Raw genomic sequence first — 14,840 nt, forward strand, 5'->3', positions numbered from 1 at the left:
ATATGGTACTCACAGAAATCTTCTTCAAGGTCAACTTACTGTCTCTTTATTACTTTAACCATGACAAGTTCACACTCTGACGCATTATCTTTGGCTTGGTTATGCTTTATTAATGTGCTATTGGGAAGACTGTAGTAAGGTCCAGATCAACTTTCACCCTGCAGATGATTTGTCGCCGTGTTGCATGTTACTGATACCTTTAGTTTCAGGTCTCCGGAAATTTGTTGCAGGATGTTGGGAATAAGATTCCGTGGTTCAATGAGACTCAGGAAGATTCAATGGTGCAAATGAAACCCAGCAGGGCTGGTCAGCTATTAATGGATGGATGGATAATTTCTACCATTTCAGCCCTGTTGACAGTGAAGAGCAGAAGGTGAAACAGGAGGTAAGAAATCCTTGTGTTGTGATCCACTCCCAGCACACCTGAGAGTTGTGGATGAATTGAAAACACGAAGAGAGGAAATGAATTTCATTACAGAATAGCTGTACTGCTCCTTACACTCCACAGCAGATTATTGCATGAGTGTTTTGATGGTGATGGATATCTTGTTGAAACAATTAATCATTCAACCAAATGCTGTGAGTAAAACGCCAACAGAGACCGAACATCTTAAAGCATTTATGGTTATTAACTTATCAAAATTACAGATTTTTTTGTGGGTTTCATGGAGTAATTTCAATGAATACTTGATTCAAATGTGTATGCTACAATACGACATCGCACTGTATATACAATACCGGGCACTGGATTGGTTTTTGTACGATTTATTGGTTTTATTTTATGCCCACTTGTGGCCAAATGAATGCCCGAGTAGGCATTTCTATTTACTCTGACAAAAAAACAGGCGGCTGAAGATGAAATCTATATAAATATTTTCAGGTTCTGCTCTCGCATCCATGAAAAATTTCTTCAGATTGCCAATTTATTGCTTTGATCTTGAAAGGTATGTCTTCAGGAAAAAGAAAGAGAGGGGAGAGCAAGGAGGGGACAGTGGTGTGATCATATTACTCTGAGGGATGAGTGATTTTCCTGTTATCTACTAATCTTCAATTACTCAATTTCCAGAACAATTCTGGCCTCAATCAACTGATCCAGTGAAGCAGAGTCAAGAGTTAAGCACGAACAGATGAGAGACTTCTGGGCTCACATTGCAGGGGAGTGTGCATGCATGTGTATGGATTATGCTTAAAGGTAAACAGAGGCTGAAGCAGCTTGGCCACTCAGAGGCAAAGGAGTAACAGAGCTGTGGTCGAGACAACAAGCCTACGTTTCTCGTCTCTTTGTGCTTTTTGTGACTTTGACCTGTCTGCTGGTGTGATGTCACAACCTGAACTGTTACTGCTGGATAATGAAGCAGGCCCAAACATAGTTACAACAGGTCCCGTTCGATGAATATCTGATGTGAACATTAGCGGTAATCAGTTTCCTTTCTCTGGAGCCTACTGCAGCCATTTGGGGAAATACAGAGAGCCATAATGAAAACTGTAATGGCCTGAATAATGAAAATCCTCTCTAAATGAAAAGGGTAAGTTAATAGAGTTCTTGTTATGATGATACACAGCATCCAGCAAAGGAAGTCACTGTACTGGCCTTACTGCGATAAAACACACTGCATTGTCTGAATCCCACTCTAAGTACAAAGGTTATGCAGAAATCACCTCACAGTCCGTGCAATAAGTTCTTTAAATGGAAGGAAGTATTGTCTGTCTTCCTTTGCCGTCCACATTCCCATTTCCCAGCAGATATTTAAATATTTTATTGTTTAATATTTAATGCAAAATAGGCCCTCTGCTCTGGATTTGTGGTGCATCTGCAGAAGAGAAAGATCTTAGGGATGTAAATGTGAAGCGTCTATCTCTGTGTGGGTGAGGCCACAGAAACAGCTGACTCCGTGGGTAAACACTGCCCTCTCAGGGTTTACTGCATTAACTGCATGAAACAGGCTGCCTGACTTTCAGCTGTGACGGGGAGAGCCCCTCTGACACCTACAGCACACATCAGGTCTCTTATCGCTTATAATACTGACCCATTAACACGTGATATAAACACATCCCACAGAAAGGGGATAAATGAAGAAAGGCTGCAAGAAAAGGCTAAATATGGTGTGTAGCTGGTACTCTCTGCTTTAAGTTAATATTGCTTTAATGATGATACGACATTACATGCACAAATCTATTAACCTTTTATATAAATATATGGATCATCAGTCAGTCAGGTGGGTTTTATACATGAGATCAGTTACAGTCTGACATTTAACTCTCTCTAACCTATTCTTCTGGTGCGTTCTCATAGTACAATGCCTCATCTCGCAGCCTCCATCAGTCAGCTGAGTTTGCACGCAGTTAGAATGAAGATGAAGCTGCGTGGATAAAGAAATGCCCCATTAACATATATGAAAAATGGATAGACTTCCTAATTACAAAATAGAATGAAAAAGTATGTTCTGCTTGATATTCTCTTAGAAACACAAAGACACAAAGACACATTTGCAGCATTGTTGTATAGTAAGTGATGCATTATTGATCCACATGAAAGTTATGGATGCTAAACGAGTGAGGTGAAGGTGTAGACAGAAGATCAGCCACATGCGGCGACCGTCATGAGACATGAGAGTTTGCTCCGTTATTAAGAAAAGCATGTGAATCCAAAGGAGCTGCATCAATGCATCATTGCACTGCAAACCTCACTGGAGACTTTTTCACAAAGGTCAGAGTCTCACCTTTGCAAACAGTGCTTCAGTAAACCCTGTGGAAATGAGTCACGTGACCAAATGTGTGTTTGAGCAAAAGAAAACGCCTGCTTTCAGATTTATGGGGCAGCCGCTGGCACAGGAAACATTTCTGAGAGAATCAGTTTAGTAAATATCAGCAATTCCTACATGCAGACTGTCAAAGGAAAGGTGAGGTTATCCACCAGAGCAGGTGTGAGTGTGAACAGTCGTCCGTCTCCCTGTTTTAGCCCTGTGACCGGCTGACGACCTGTCTGCGGTGTACCCCGCCTCTCGCCCAACAACCCAGAATTGTATAAGCAGAAGATGGTGGATAGAATGATTGATGCTGCCCTCAACAACAGTCCCAGTTTCTCACATGGCCCCTTGGGAAAATGAATTTTTGTCACCCTTTTTCCAGATCCACCCTGAGCCTTAGGAAACACACTGAAGGGGAAGCTCTCACGGAGCTCCCTCACTCTCCCCTGACTTAAAAATCAGTGAAAATCTTCAGGCAGATCTTAGCTCTTAAACATACTGATCCAAGACAGCCCAAATATATTTCAGAAAGATTTATAGTGTAAGTTCTGCTCAGATTACAAATGAAAGCCTTTATGTGTAGTCTATGAATGCATCACATTATGAATGAGTTTACTTCAGTGACTGAGCGAATAAAACCAGTAACTGTTCCCTTCGGTCACCAATTTATAAGCAGTCATACAACACATGATCAGAGAGAGTTTAGTATATTTAGCAAAACTGGGATAAAAAATCCATGCAAGCATCAACTGAGAAATAAAGGGACCATTGTGGTGCCAAAAAATGATTGATATTTCCAAAAACAATCACCTGTATTTAAACTGTTATAGATAAATTTCAAACTTATACCAGATATAGCTCTCATGAGTCATTTTAAACGTTTTTATCATAAAGTAGAAGTTAAGCATAACTTTTATATAGCCTTTATTTATCCAGGTCTGGTTTTTTTTCATGAAAGATCTGCTCAAGAGGGCAGCAGCAGATATTGTAACTAAAATATAAGATTCAATTTTATTTTATTTTCAATTTTATTTATCCAGCGCCAAATCACAACAACAGTCATCTCAAGGTGCTTTATATTACTGTAGGGTAGACCCTATACCGTTACAAAGCAAAAAAAAGTCACCGGGCCACCGAGCAAATGCCCAGTATCCCCAATGGCCAGTCCAGCTATGGTCGTGCCATCAGTTAACCCTTCGTGCCTAGGGTTGCCGACCTACAATAATACATACAGAGAAAAACCCAACAATCATTTGACCCCATATGAGCAAGCACTTTGGCGAAAGTGGGAAGGAAAAACTTTTTTAACAGGAAGAAACCTCCGGCAGAACCAGACTAAGGGAGGGGCGGTCATCTGTCACGACCAGTTGGGATGAGAGAAGGAAGATAGGATAAAAGACATGCCGTGGAAGAGAGCCAGAGATTGATAACAAGTATGATTCAGTGCAGAGCGGTCTATTAACACATAGTGAGTGATAAAGGTGACTGAAGAAGAAATACTCAGTGCATCATGGGAATCCCCGAGCAGCCTGCACCCATTGCAGCATAAGGGAGAATTTGGGGTCACCTGATCCAGCCCTAACTATATGCTGTAGCGAAAAGGAAAGTTTGAAGCCTAATCTTAAAAGCAGAGATAGTGTCTGTCTTAGCAGTCAGTCTGCCCCAGGGCAGCTGTGGCTACAACTGTAGCTTGCCTCCACCAGTGTGTGAATGTGACAGTGAATGAATAATGGAATTGTAAAGCGCTTTGGGTGCCAGCGCTATATAAATCCAATCCATTATTATTATTATTATTATTATTATTATTATTATTATTATTATTATTATTATTATTATTATTATGAAAGGAGTCTTTTTTATTTTATTTTATACTTAAACAGTTTATAAACCCCGCTGACCACTGCTCGTTTATCCGTGTAAGCACATCTGTGACACAGAAAAGTCACAGAAATGTTGGAAAGTTCTGGCGCAACACCGTGAGCCCGCGGGGCCTGCAGTGACGGGCACTTCCGTGCTGTGATTTAATTGGCTGAAAGTTTGTAAGCCAGTCTTAGGCTCCGCCTTCCTCCCCTGTGTTGAAGAGTAGCGCAGCAGTGCCCTATAAAGGCTCTGAGGCGGGGTGGACCGGGTCACTAACCGGAAGTAACACAGCAGGTCATCACAAGACTGTGAACCGGCAGGCTCCCAGGCAGGTGAGTGGCTCATCCCACAGGTGTGTTCCGTCCTGACAGCAGTCGTAGAGCCATGTTTTTAAGCTGTTTAACCAACTAACTCGTGCGGGTTGCCCAGCTGAGCTTTAGCCTTCGGTCTTACTTCCAGTTAAAGCTGCGGAAACAGCTTTTCTTTTAAAGAGAACCCCATGAAGACGAAAAGCTAAGGCACAGATCGGGAGACTGATTCGGAGAAGCCGTTTGTTTGGTGCTGTGTTAAGTAACGAGTCATAGTTCCTCACATGGGTGAAAGTTCACCGAGTAGAAAGGGGAAGCAATGAAAGACGGACCTGATTAGCTCTGCTGGGAATCATCGTCATGCTGCTCAGAGCCTTTGCTTAAACTAATATTGTGCACTCGGTTACCTAAATCTTTCTTAGCTTCAGAGCCTTTCAAAATCAGGCAATCTGTTGTTGTGAGATTTCATCTCCGGTTGTGGCCTCAGTGTGTGGGCATGTGCTCTGAGTTGTTCAGACAGGTAGTGACTTTTCCCACTCGGATTCATTTTTCAGTGGATATTTTCGGTGGATGGTTTCACAAGATAAAAGCCAGAGCTCAGTAGACCACATTATGTTTCACTTCTTTTAAATCGTCGGGTGACCCCATCAAATAAATCCAGGGACCATTGCAGGGCTCTGACTGCTTTCCAGCCCATGCAAAATAACATTACACATCTGTGTCTTTTTTAGGTGGAACTAAAGCATAGATTTCCCTTTAACCTACATAAGTGTCTCAGTAGTTTCCGATAAAGCGAAGTCACCTTTGATATCTTGACTTTGAGTTTTAGCTCTGGCTAATACACAGTAGTTTCCCCATCCCCCTGATGTGGCCCAACACTGCAAGGATGTCACACACAAAGCAGTAGGAAGAGGCTTGATAGGATTTTAATGGCCACTTTACTGGATTCAGTTGTCAGTGAGATGATCATTTTGAGAAGTCTAAAGCAGCCGGTTGTGTTGCATAAAAGCCTTCTTCATAACTTGTACTGTTATCGCAGGTTCATCTCGCACTTGATATCAGGGTGCACAGTGTCAGACTTTGCTTTGTAATAAAACTGGTGAAGATCTCATCAACTGCCACTCAGGAAAAAAAAAAACGGCGTTGCTCAACCAAGCTGTTGCAATAACGTGTAATTCTGAGTCACGCACAGGCCAGAAAGATCTCTTCTGGATTGCCAGAGCTCACGAAAAACAAAAGTTAAATGATTTTATTCACACTGACATCCAAACTGTGTGAAATGATTGAATAGTAGCTCTATAAAAATGCCAGTCGTGGCTGAGGCTGTTGGATTTGAGGCTCGTCTCTTGCTGATCGCCTCCTCCTGTCAGGTCGATGAAGCCGACCTGAGCACTGACTTCAGGTTGCCGCTGGTTGGCTGCACACCTCAGGATGCTGCTGGCTGTTTCTCCAGCAGGAAGATCTCAGGACTCATGCTTCTCCCATTCATCTGCTTCTGTTGTGTACATCAGGTCATGCATGTCAGACGCTTGTTAACAGCATCCCAGGTAATACAGGTGGAGTCCATTTATGTCTGTATGCCATCTGGCAGAACGCAAGCAGATGCCATCCACATGTTGCAGGCACCAAAGGGAGAAGGGACGGATTTTGCTGCAGATGTTTCTTTCCAACTGGCTAACGGGCCTCTTTCCTCCTTCCTTCTCTTGCTTGTATCTCTTTGTTGTCTTAACTATATGCTTAAGATACAAAGACAGGTATGTGCGTGTGCGTGCATATGCACAAAGACAGGTGTGTGTGCATGCATGTGCGCTAATTACCAAACTGAATATCCCCTCGTTGTTCAATGTGATGAGTCTGCCTACTCTGAGGTTTTCCGAGCTCAGGAAGTGTCCTTTGGGGGGAGTGACTACCCACCTAAGAAAATTTGGTCAGAGTACAGTGAAGCTAATGAGATTGTATTACCTCATTAAATAAAACTCAATGCATTTTCTTTAACTTGTAAAGAATATTATTTCTATATGAGACCCTAATTTAAAAATGCAGTACTGTGCAAAAGTCTTGAGCCACCCCCAATTTCTTAAAAAACTAATAATAATATTTCAAGAAAGTATGGCTTTTGGAAACAAAGGTTTTCTTTTTCACTTTATTTCCTTTCCTATTCAGTTCTTGTATCTCACTGTTGAATCTTTTTTGTTTGTTTAGCCACGTAATGTGACCTATGACACATTTGTTCACACATAACAGAAGACTTGGAAACAGGACAAACTTTAAATGGACTCTTCAGGCACTTTGTTACCAACAGCTTGTCCCAAAAAGACATCATTTGGTCCTCTTTTCTTTGGCTAATTGGAGATAATGTATCGGAATTTCAGGAGCAGGACCGCGCCTCCAAACGCGCTCCGTCCGGTTGTCATCTATATAGGTTCCCCCAGTTCTGCAAGCTGTTCATTCTCGTTTACGTGCCCCACCCTCCCTCCCTCCTTGTTCTCAATTATTTAACTTCTTCATTTCTATTTAGTGCATGGGGATCTGCCAGGCCCGGGAGCCACCGCCAGTCCCCTTTGAGGCCTTCCCCAAACCGCAGCTCAATTCATGTCAAACCATTCACTTTTACCTACTAAAACGCTGTCAAACCTAAAATGAGGATGTGGGCCCAGCTAGTGAAAGGAAGGATAAATGAATCGAGATTCCCAAAAAGCTGTTAGGTGAAAACTTGGCATCTTGGTATGATATGTTTACCTAAGAAGTGTGAGGTCTTTTTTTAAAAAAACAAACAAAAAAAACCCCATCTACAGCAGACTAACCATATCTGAAAGTCATGTCATTAATAAACAGGACAAAAAAAATTCAGCAAAGACCAGACGGATGATTTGGACCTTCAGCCGATCTATTGTTCACTGACACCTCATCAGAAAATGTCTCGGTGGAAGGGCGGCTGTCAGGAAGCCTTTCTTGATGAAGGGAAACGGGGAGGAAAGGCTGAAGTTTATTCAGCACATCTGGGTAGAAAAACACACAGTGGAACAGTCAGTCATGGATCGGCCTCCCCAGAGCCTGGGCCTCAGCATTATTGAAGCAGTGTGAAGAGAACAAAAGGCAGAAACACCCAAAGAAGAGCTTTGAATGTCCTTCAAGAAGCCTGGAGAACTATTCCTGAAGAGCCTCACAGAGAGCTGCTCAGAGTTCAGACTGAGCTGAAGGATAAAGCTGTGTACACCAAATTTTTCATATACTGTTCCATGTATATTTGCACGAGTTAACACATAATTTTTTGTATTATTATTATTTTTTTATGGTGCTTCTGATACAGGTTTTTATAAATCCTAATTCCCACTCCTAGAAGAGACACGGCAGGCTGGCTAGGGTTGAAACGACCTGCAGTGAAACAGAATAAATTGCTGATTAATTTTACAGCGTTGCATGGCCCAGTTAAGTATTACATTTGATCTTCATTTAAGACACTTTTTCATTGTATTCATGTAATATGGTAGTTTTTCACTTGAGTAATTATTTTGGCCTAGTTCTCATTTAAAGAAATATTTGACACCAGCGCAGCACTGCTCGCCGTTTCCCGTTAGATTAATAATATCAGATGTCGTCCATTCTGCCTGCAAGCCGCCACGAGAGCTCGTGAACACTCAGTGCCCTGCGGGACCGCGGTTCGTGCCATTAGTTCTGATTTTCCTCGGACTCTCATCCATATTTTGAAATTATCAGAACTTTCATAACCACAGAGTTCTCTCGCATGATTTATCATCCCTGTTTTCTTTTTATGTTGTCGTCACATTTCCTTCGTTTTGAATGCGAGTGCAAGAAAAATGTGAGGATCCGTGTTCTGTCAGGGAGCTGTGCTCGCACTTAGAAGTCCAAGAATTGAATTAAAGGAATAAGCCCCAGATGATTTTTGTTTCACTCTTTTTAGTAACAACAGGGACTTGCGATGTGTCGTCCAGCCATTTGTACTTTCTTTATTTCTAATACACTTCAAAGCATAAATCATTCTTGGGAGTTTTCCTTTGATGCTGCTGCTGCTGCCAGTGATGTTAGTCATGTTACCCTAACTGCTGTGAAGAGCTGTTAAAATGTCAGGCTTTTATTCTTGCAGTCTTGAATCACATTTTGGCTCAAATCTTTCCTTCAAACACAGATAATCATGGAAGAAGAGCTTAAAAATCATAAGTTCAGTGATTACGTATGCATAATGCTTACGCCTTGACTTAACAAACACCTGTCTCATTAATTCTTGCTTCATACACAGCTTTGTTTTAATGATGCTGGAAGTTGACAAGAAAATACTCACTTCCAAATGTATCAGTTTTTAATGTAGTTTCGTCTGTGTTACATCATAGTGTTGACAAATGAATTTGGCGTGGCTGAGCTGCCTTTCCGCATGCATTAAACTGACAGGACAAAGATTGCTGCGAGATAAAGTATACCAGCTATTTAAACACAGAGTATCATAGAGAAAGCCGTTATTTCATCATGCACAGTGGGCAATGTGAGGCGAGTCTCTGTTTCTGACACTCTGTATTCCACGACACAGATTGAATCCAGCAGTCACAATGGCAGACAGCGGGAAGACTAATGAGAGTGCAGCTCCGGCAGCAGAACCAGCTAATGGAGAGCAGCAGGTGAGGGGCACTGTGACCTGAAATGATCCCTAATGCATAACACGAGTCTACTGTGAACTCATTTGACACTTGATATTTCCCCGTTTTGATCATCTACTCTTGGAAATTAATAATTATTCCTTATTGATTACTAATACAGACCTGAAAAGAGCTGAACTATACTGTACTGTGAGACAGGATTGTGCTTTCAATAACGGCGACGGTTCTATTTTTGTCCTAGACTGTTGTTTCACGAGTGAGCAACTTGCCCTTGGTCAGTTTGGCGTGCGAGGTGGTTTCAAACGCCTACAGTACCACCAAAGACAGCATTCCCCTACTGAAGGGAGTGATGGATGCAGCCGAGAGCGGGGTCCGGACTCTGGGTGCAGCTGCCACCGCAGGGACCAAACCTCTCTTGAACATGATCGAGCCACAACGTAGGTTCCCATCTCTGCAAATCTGATGTAACGTATGATAATCGCACAAAGATGTACCTCAAACAGATATTTCATGCTGGTTGCGCATTAAAGGTGAGAAGCTGAAGTCAAATCCATTGCTGCCTCAGGGATAGAATGCAATAGAATCATAAGACTGTTTCTTTTATTGTCATGAGAATAAACTTTCCAAATTTTATTGTGGTGTAATTTGAATCTCTGACACTCATCCAGTTCTAGCTGTACTGTAAACCTGACACGATGCCTGTTTTTTACTGAGTGGTATTACTCTCACTGATTCTCGTGTTGTCCTTCTGTTGTGCACTTGTTGCAGTTGCCTCTGCAAACGAGTACGCTTTGAAAGGATTGGATAAGATGGAAGAAAAGTTGCCTATTCTTCACCAACCAGCAGACAAGGTCAGAATATTTTAATGTAGCATCAAAAAAACCTAACCCTATTGTGCTTAAATGCTGTCATAAAAATCCAAAATGATAGACTTGATAAAGAAAACAGCTCTCTGGCCTCCATGTGCTTGTTTTCTTCGTATTGGTGCATTCTGGATGATTTTGACAATACAGAAAACGCAAAATGCTTCGCTGATCATTGCTCATTTACCGCTTTTCCACTAACGTGTTGTCACTGCTGGCACTAATGCAAACTGAGTAGTGGCAGCATTTTACAGCAGCATGAGCACAGTTTATCAGCTAGCATTAATGATAAACACTGGGGTAATTTCAGAGGAAGAAAGTCGTGGCAGAATTTTATTTATTTATTATAGTCGGCACCAAATCGAGCTCCGGCACCACGTTGGTTTTCAAAAGAAGGTAATTATCTTATCTCGACTTCCTCAGGTGGTGTCAGACACAGTGGGAATGGTGTACCAGTCTGTGGCAGGGGCCAAAGAAGCCGTGGTGGGGGCTGTGATGGGTGGCGTCGAGCTGACCCGGGCAGCAGTCAGCGGAGGAATCAACACAGTCATGGGCACCAGGATGGGCCAGATGGTTAGCAGTGGGATGGGCCTGGCCCTCAGCCGATCCGAGGACTGGGTCGACCAGAACCTACCGCTCACTGAGAGGGAGCTGGGTCAGTAGCTGTGCTAATCACTTCATCGAAAACACTGGGTGGTAATGAACCCGTTTGCCTGTTGTTGAATTATATGAATGTGTCTTGACAGATAAAGGTTTAAAAAATGAATAATTGAGATTATCCCAAAAAATAGGTCACAAAAGCAGGATGAGGTAATCTGGTGAAATGGGGGGGGTGGTCATCATGACTGTTGAATTCGACCACCGTGACTGAACACGTGGATGGTCGGTGCTATTCATAGAGAGGCAGGGCATTCCAGTGAACTTCCCTTCTGTTAACTTGGCCCAAAAAGTACCTGCAATTTCCAGCACTCGCAGCTTTGACACCTGCTACTGTGATGTCATGTTATCATGACAACCTGCCATACTCCACTGTGGAAGCTGTGAAAGAGCCCCGTCTCTGATTATGGCTATGTGGCACAATTGCAACTGTGGCAGCAGCACAGTTGAAGTTGTTCCTTTAACCATCAAAGTGGCTTTTAATGAAAGCACAGTGATGCAGCGTTATGTCCTTTTGCTTGCACAGAACTGATCAGAGGCTCTGTAGTGGCTCTTAGCAGCAAAGCTTCAAACAGATGGAGGGGAAAAGTGTTTCCATCAGTCATGACATACCCAACACCCTGTGCAATGAAGATGCTACGTATTTTAACGGTCTATTTCTGTTAGTAATGTCAGGGTCACACATCTGATTTAGCACTCGCCTCTTTCAGCTGCTGTGGCCGAACCTGCCAGCAGCGAGGTAGCTACCTCTTCAGACAACCCCAGCTACTTTGTCCGGTTGGGGAAACTCTCCACTAAGGTACAGGAACGAGCTCTTCAGCACTCTTTGGATCGGGCACGTCACTACCGGGACGCAGCCTATGGTACGGTGGCTCAGATTACCATCACTCTAGACCTGCTAGAAAGCGCCCGCGCCAGTCTCGGTTCAGCAGGTAACCAGATAGGAGGAGCCTCTGAGAAACTCCTGCAGCGCTGGACCGAGTGGAAGCAGAAGCACGGAGGACATGATGGGCAGACGGAGTCTGAGCCAGAGCCAGACGGGACCAAAAATGAGTCTGAGGTCAGGACCGAAAGTCTTTGAAACAGATTATTCAGCTGTGTTTTACAGATATATTTCATAGCAGCATTTTTACTTTGACCTCCTAAGACCCGAACTCTTTCATGTCATGCATTTTTAATTTCTTTGCTATTTGGGCTGATTGGAACCTGATGAAGGTAAAAACAAAGAATTGCCTGATTTATTGATATTTTTTTTTAACCTGATTTTTGTTCCTTAGAAAATGAGATCCACATATGAGAACATTTGTTTAAAATTTAGTATTGTGGTCTAGACAACCCAAAATGTGATGTCCACATTTGACCTCTGACCTCTCCTTCAAGGTAAATAGACTGATTTTTGAAGGTTGAAGTGATAATGTATAATGTGTAGAGCCACCTTATGACCTCCTCAAGGTCATAAGGTCAAATTTTCATGTCTTTTGTTTCAAACGGCTTAATTCTTTTGCCCTTTGTTTGTCCTGGCAACATTTACATTTCACATCTGCCTGTCTGTCAAGTTGATCACAGAATGTGTGTGTTAAAGACATTGTCAAAAGGAAGGGAATGAGCTGCCTAGTTAATTAGAAATGTATTATATGATATCATCTCTATGAATAATGTCCAGTTACTTGCAGATCAATCCACGATCTGCTCCTAGATAATGTTTGTCTTTACTGCACTAAAAACTTGTTGAAGTACATTTAAAAAGAACAAAGAAACAATATTAATATATCCCCTTAAATAAATGCTGCCCAGAGAGTGAGCTTGCTTGGCATAGGTTCACACTCTGAGAGCTTTTTATTTACTTTCCACCGTCATTTCCTTCTGTGTCATTGTTGTGCTGTTTACATTTGGACTGTCCCGTTATCTTAGCTTTACATTTTATTCATTTGGTTTTTGTTTCCACTTACGTTCACAGCAGCTTGAAAGGCAGACCCTCTCTATGGTGCGTGGTCTGAGCGACCAGCTGCGGTCGGCGTGTGCCAGCGTGGTTTCAAGTGCTAAAGGTCTGCCGAGCACAGTCCAGGACCAGCTGACCGCGGCTCGACAGTCTGCCGAGGAGCTGTATTCCTCTCTGAGGAACACGAGCACCATCACGCCGGTCCTCCTCGATCGGAGCCGTCATCAGCTAAACCAAGTACGCGTCATGCTTTGCTGTCTTTACTGCTCCAGCTGTGCAGCTGCTTAATTAAATGTAGCTCATAGCTCGAGTTTTTAGTTTCACCCACAGCGCCACCACTCTCCACGTTAGTTCTTGTGTAATGTCACTGGAAAGTCCCATGCACTGCTGATGCTACAACATTCAAGTGTATGTTATACACTTACCAACCACTTTATTAGGTACATCTTGCTACTGCTGTGTTGAACCCTCTTTTTTTTTTTTTTTTTTTTTTTTTTGTTTGTACAAGGCCTAATTACTGGTATTTGAGTTACTGTTGCTTTCATGTGAGCTCAACACAGTCTGGCAGCAAGGTCAGGTTATTTTCCTGTGACGTCACCAGGCATTTTTATCTGGAGAACTGCTGTCTTACACATTGGATAATATTATTAATTTATTTGTTGGACCATTCTTAATCCTGGATATGGTCGTGTAGGGAAAAGCCCAACAGATCAGCAGTTTCTAATCATCTTTCTTTCCCATTCTGATGCTCAATCTGAACCTCAGCAGGTCGTCTTGACCACATCGAAATGCAGAGAGTGGCTTCCATGTAATTGGCTGATTAGCTATTTGCATTAACAATCTGCTAATAAAGTGGCTAGTCAGTGAAACTAATTTGTTTTCAATCTCTGATGGTGCTCAGTATTATTTCAGATCATTTATCCTCTTATTAACTGTACATTTTTATTAAAACTGTACTGTTGTGTGTGTCCATCCCAGGTTCAGAAGTCTGTGGATGGTGTCATGGACTATCTACTGCACAACACGCCGCTCAACTGGCTGGTGGGACCGTTCGCTCCTCAGATCACTGAGCATGCAGAGGGCGACGTGGCAGAGAAGGCCGGACCAAACGAGTAGACGCGAAGACTTCCTGTGCTCCTCTGAGATGATTCAAAGTGGTGTTAGGGGACTATTTCTAGATGTTGATGAACCAGCTCAAAATAGGTGCCATAATATTCATGAAAAACTGTCATCATCATAATTCTATCAGTTTTTGACACTACATTTATCATGCAGAAGTTAAAATCTAAAATGTGGCCTTAGGAAATGATTGTTTTGCACTTTATTATTTATGGTAGATTCGTTGGGTTTTTTTTTTTGTTTTGTTTTGTTTTGTTTTGTTAATCTCTGAAAGATTAATGTGTTTGGAAGAAATTCAAAACCTTCCCAAAACAAAGTAAAATCTAGTGGCGTATAGGAAAAATAATATAGAAAAGACATGAGGACATCTTGAATCAGATGCATTTAATTTGTTTTCGAATTTTACCTTCAGTATTCTCTTTCTGGAAAGAGTTAATTGTCATTAAACTGATATGTAAATAAATTTCTAACACTGCAGAATCATGTATGAGCGAGTGACTCTTTATTTATGTTTGGAAACAGCCTCACACACAGGTTAGAAACAGGAGATGGTGTCAAACAGAAAAATGAGGATAAAAATAAGTCTAGAGAGATTATTTGTTTTGTGAAGAAGAAATGATTGATTTCCCTGTTTATCACAAAAATGGAAGTCTTTTTGTGGATGTGGAACTCAAGAAGCAGCATTAGATCAATAACATAAAACAAATTAACTGTAAGATTAAAACGCCTAAATAAAA

At 42.0% G+C, this 14,840-nt stretch overlaps 1 protein-coding gene across 3 annotated transcripts; it reads left to right on the forward strand.

The window, feature by feature from the left end:
• The first annotated feature begins 242 nt into the window (after positions 1 to 242).
• plin3 (perilipin 3) lies at positions 243 to 14,586 on the forward strand. 3 transcript variants are annotated; one of them, XM_085263627.1, is made up of 8 exons: positions 243 to 385; positions 9,459 to 9,546; positions 9,767 to 9,962; positions 10,294 to 10,376; positions 10,812 to 11,043; positions 11,756 to 12,105; positions 13,003 to 13,221; positions 13,963 to 14,586. In XM_085263627.1, the coding sequence occupies exons 2-8, from the start codon at positions 9,478 to 9,480 to the stop codon at positions 14,098 to 14,100; spliced, it is 1,287 nt and encodes a 428-aa protein (XP_085119753.1). In that variant the 5' UTR covers positions 243 to 385; positions 9,459 to 9,477; the 3' UTR covers positions 14,101 to 14,586. The 3 variants fall into 3 exon arrangements, with proteins under 3 accessions (XP_085119753.1, XP_085119754.1, XP_085119752.1); XM_085263628.1 differs by lacking the exon at positions 243 to 385 and adding an exon at positions 4,790 to 4,939 and having other exon boundaries at positions 13,006 to 13,221; XM_085263626.1 differs by lacking the exon at positions 243 to 385 and adding an exon at positions 4,791 to 4,939.
• The last annotated feature ends 254 nt before the right edge of the window (positions 14,587 to 14,840 follow it).

The sequence above is a fragment of the Mchenga conophoros genome, linkage group LG23, assembly GCF_057382185.1.
Source record: "Mchenga conophoros isolate Kocher_MC1m ecotype Shallow Benthic linkage group LG23, M_conophoros_male_GT1.1, whole genome shotgun sequence".
Taxonomy (NCBI): Eukaryota; Metazoa; Chordata; class Actinopteri; order Cichliformes; family Cichlidae; genus Mchenga; species Mchenga conophoros.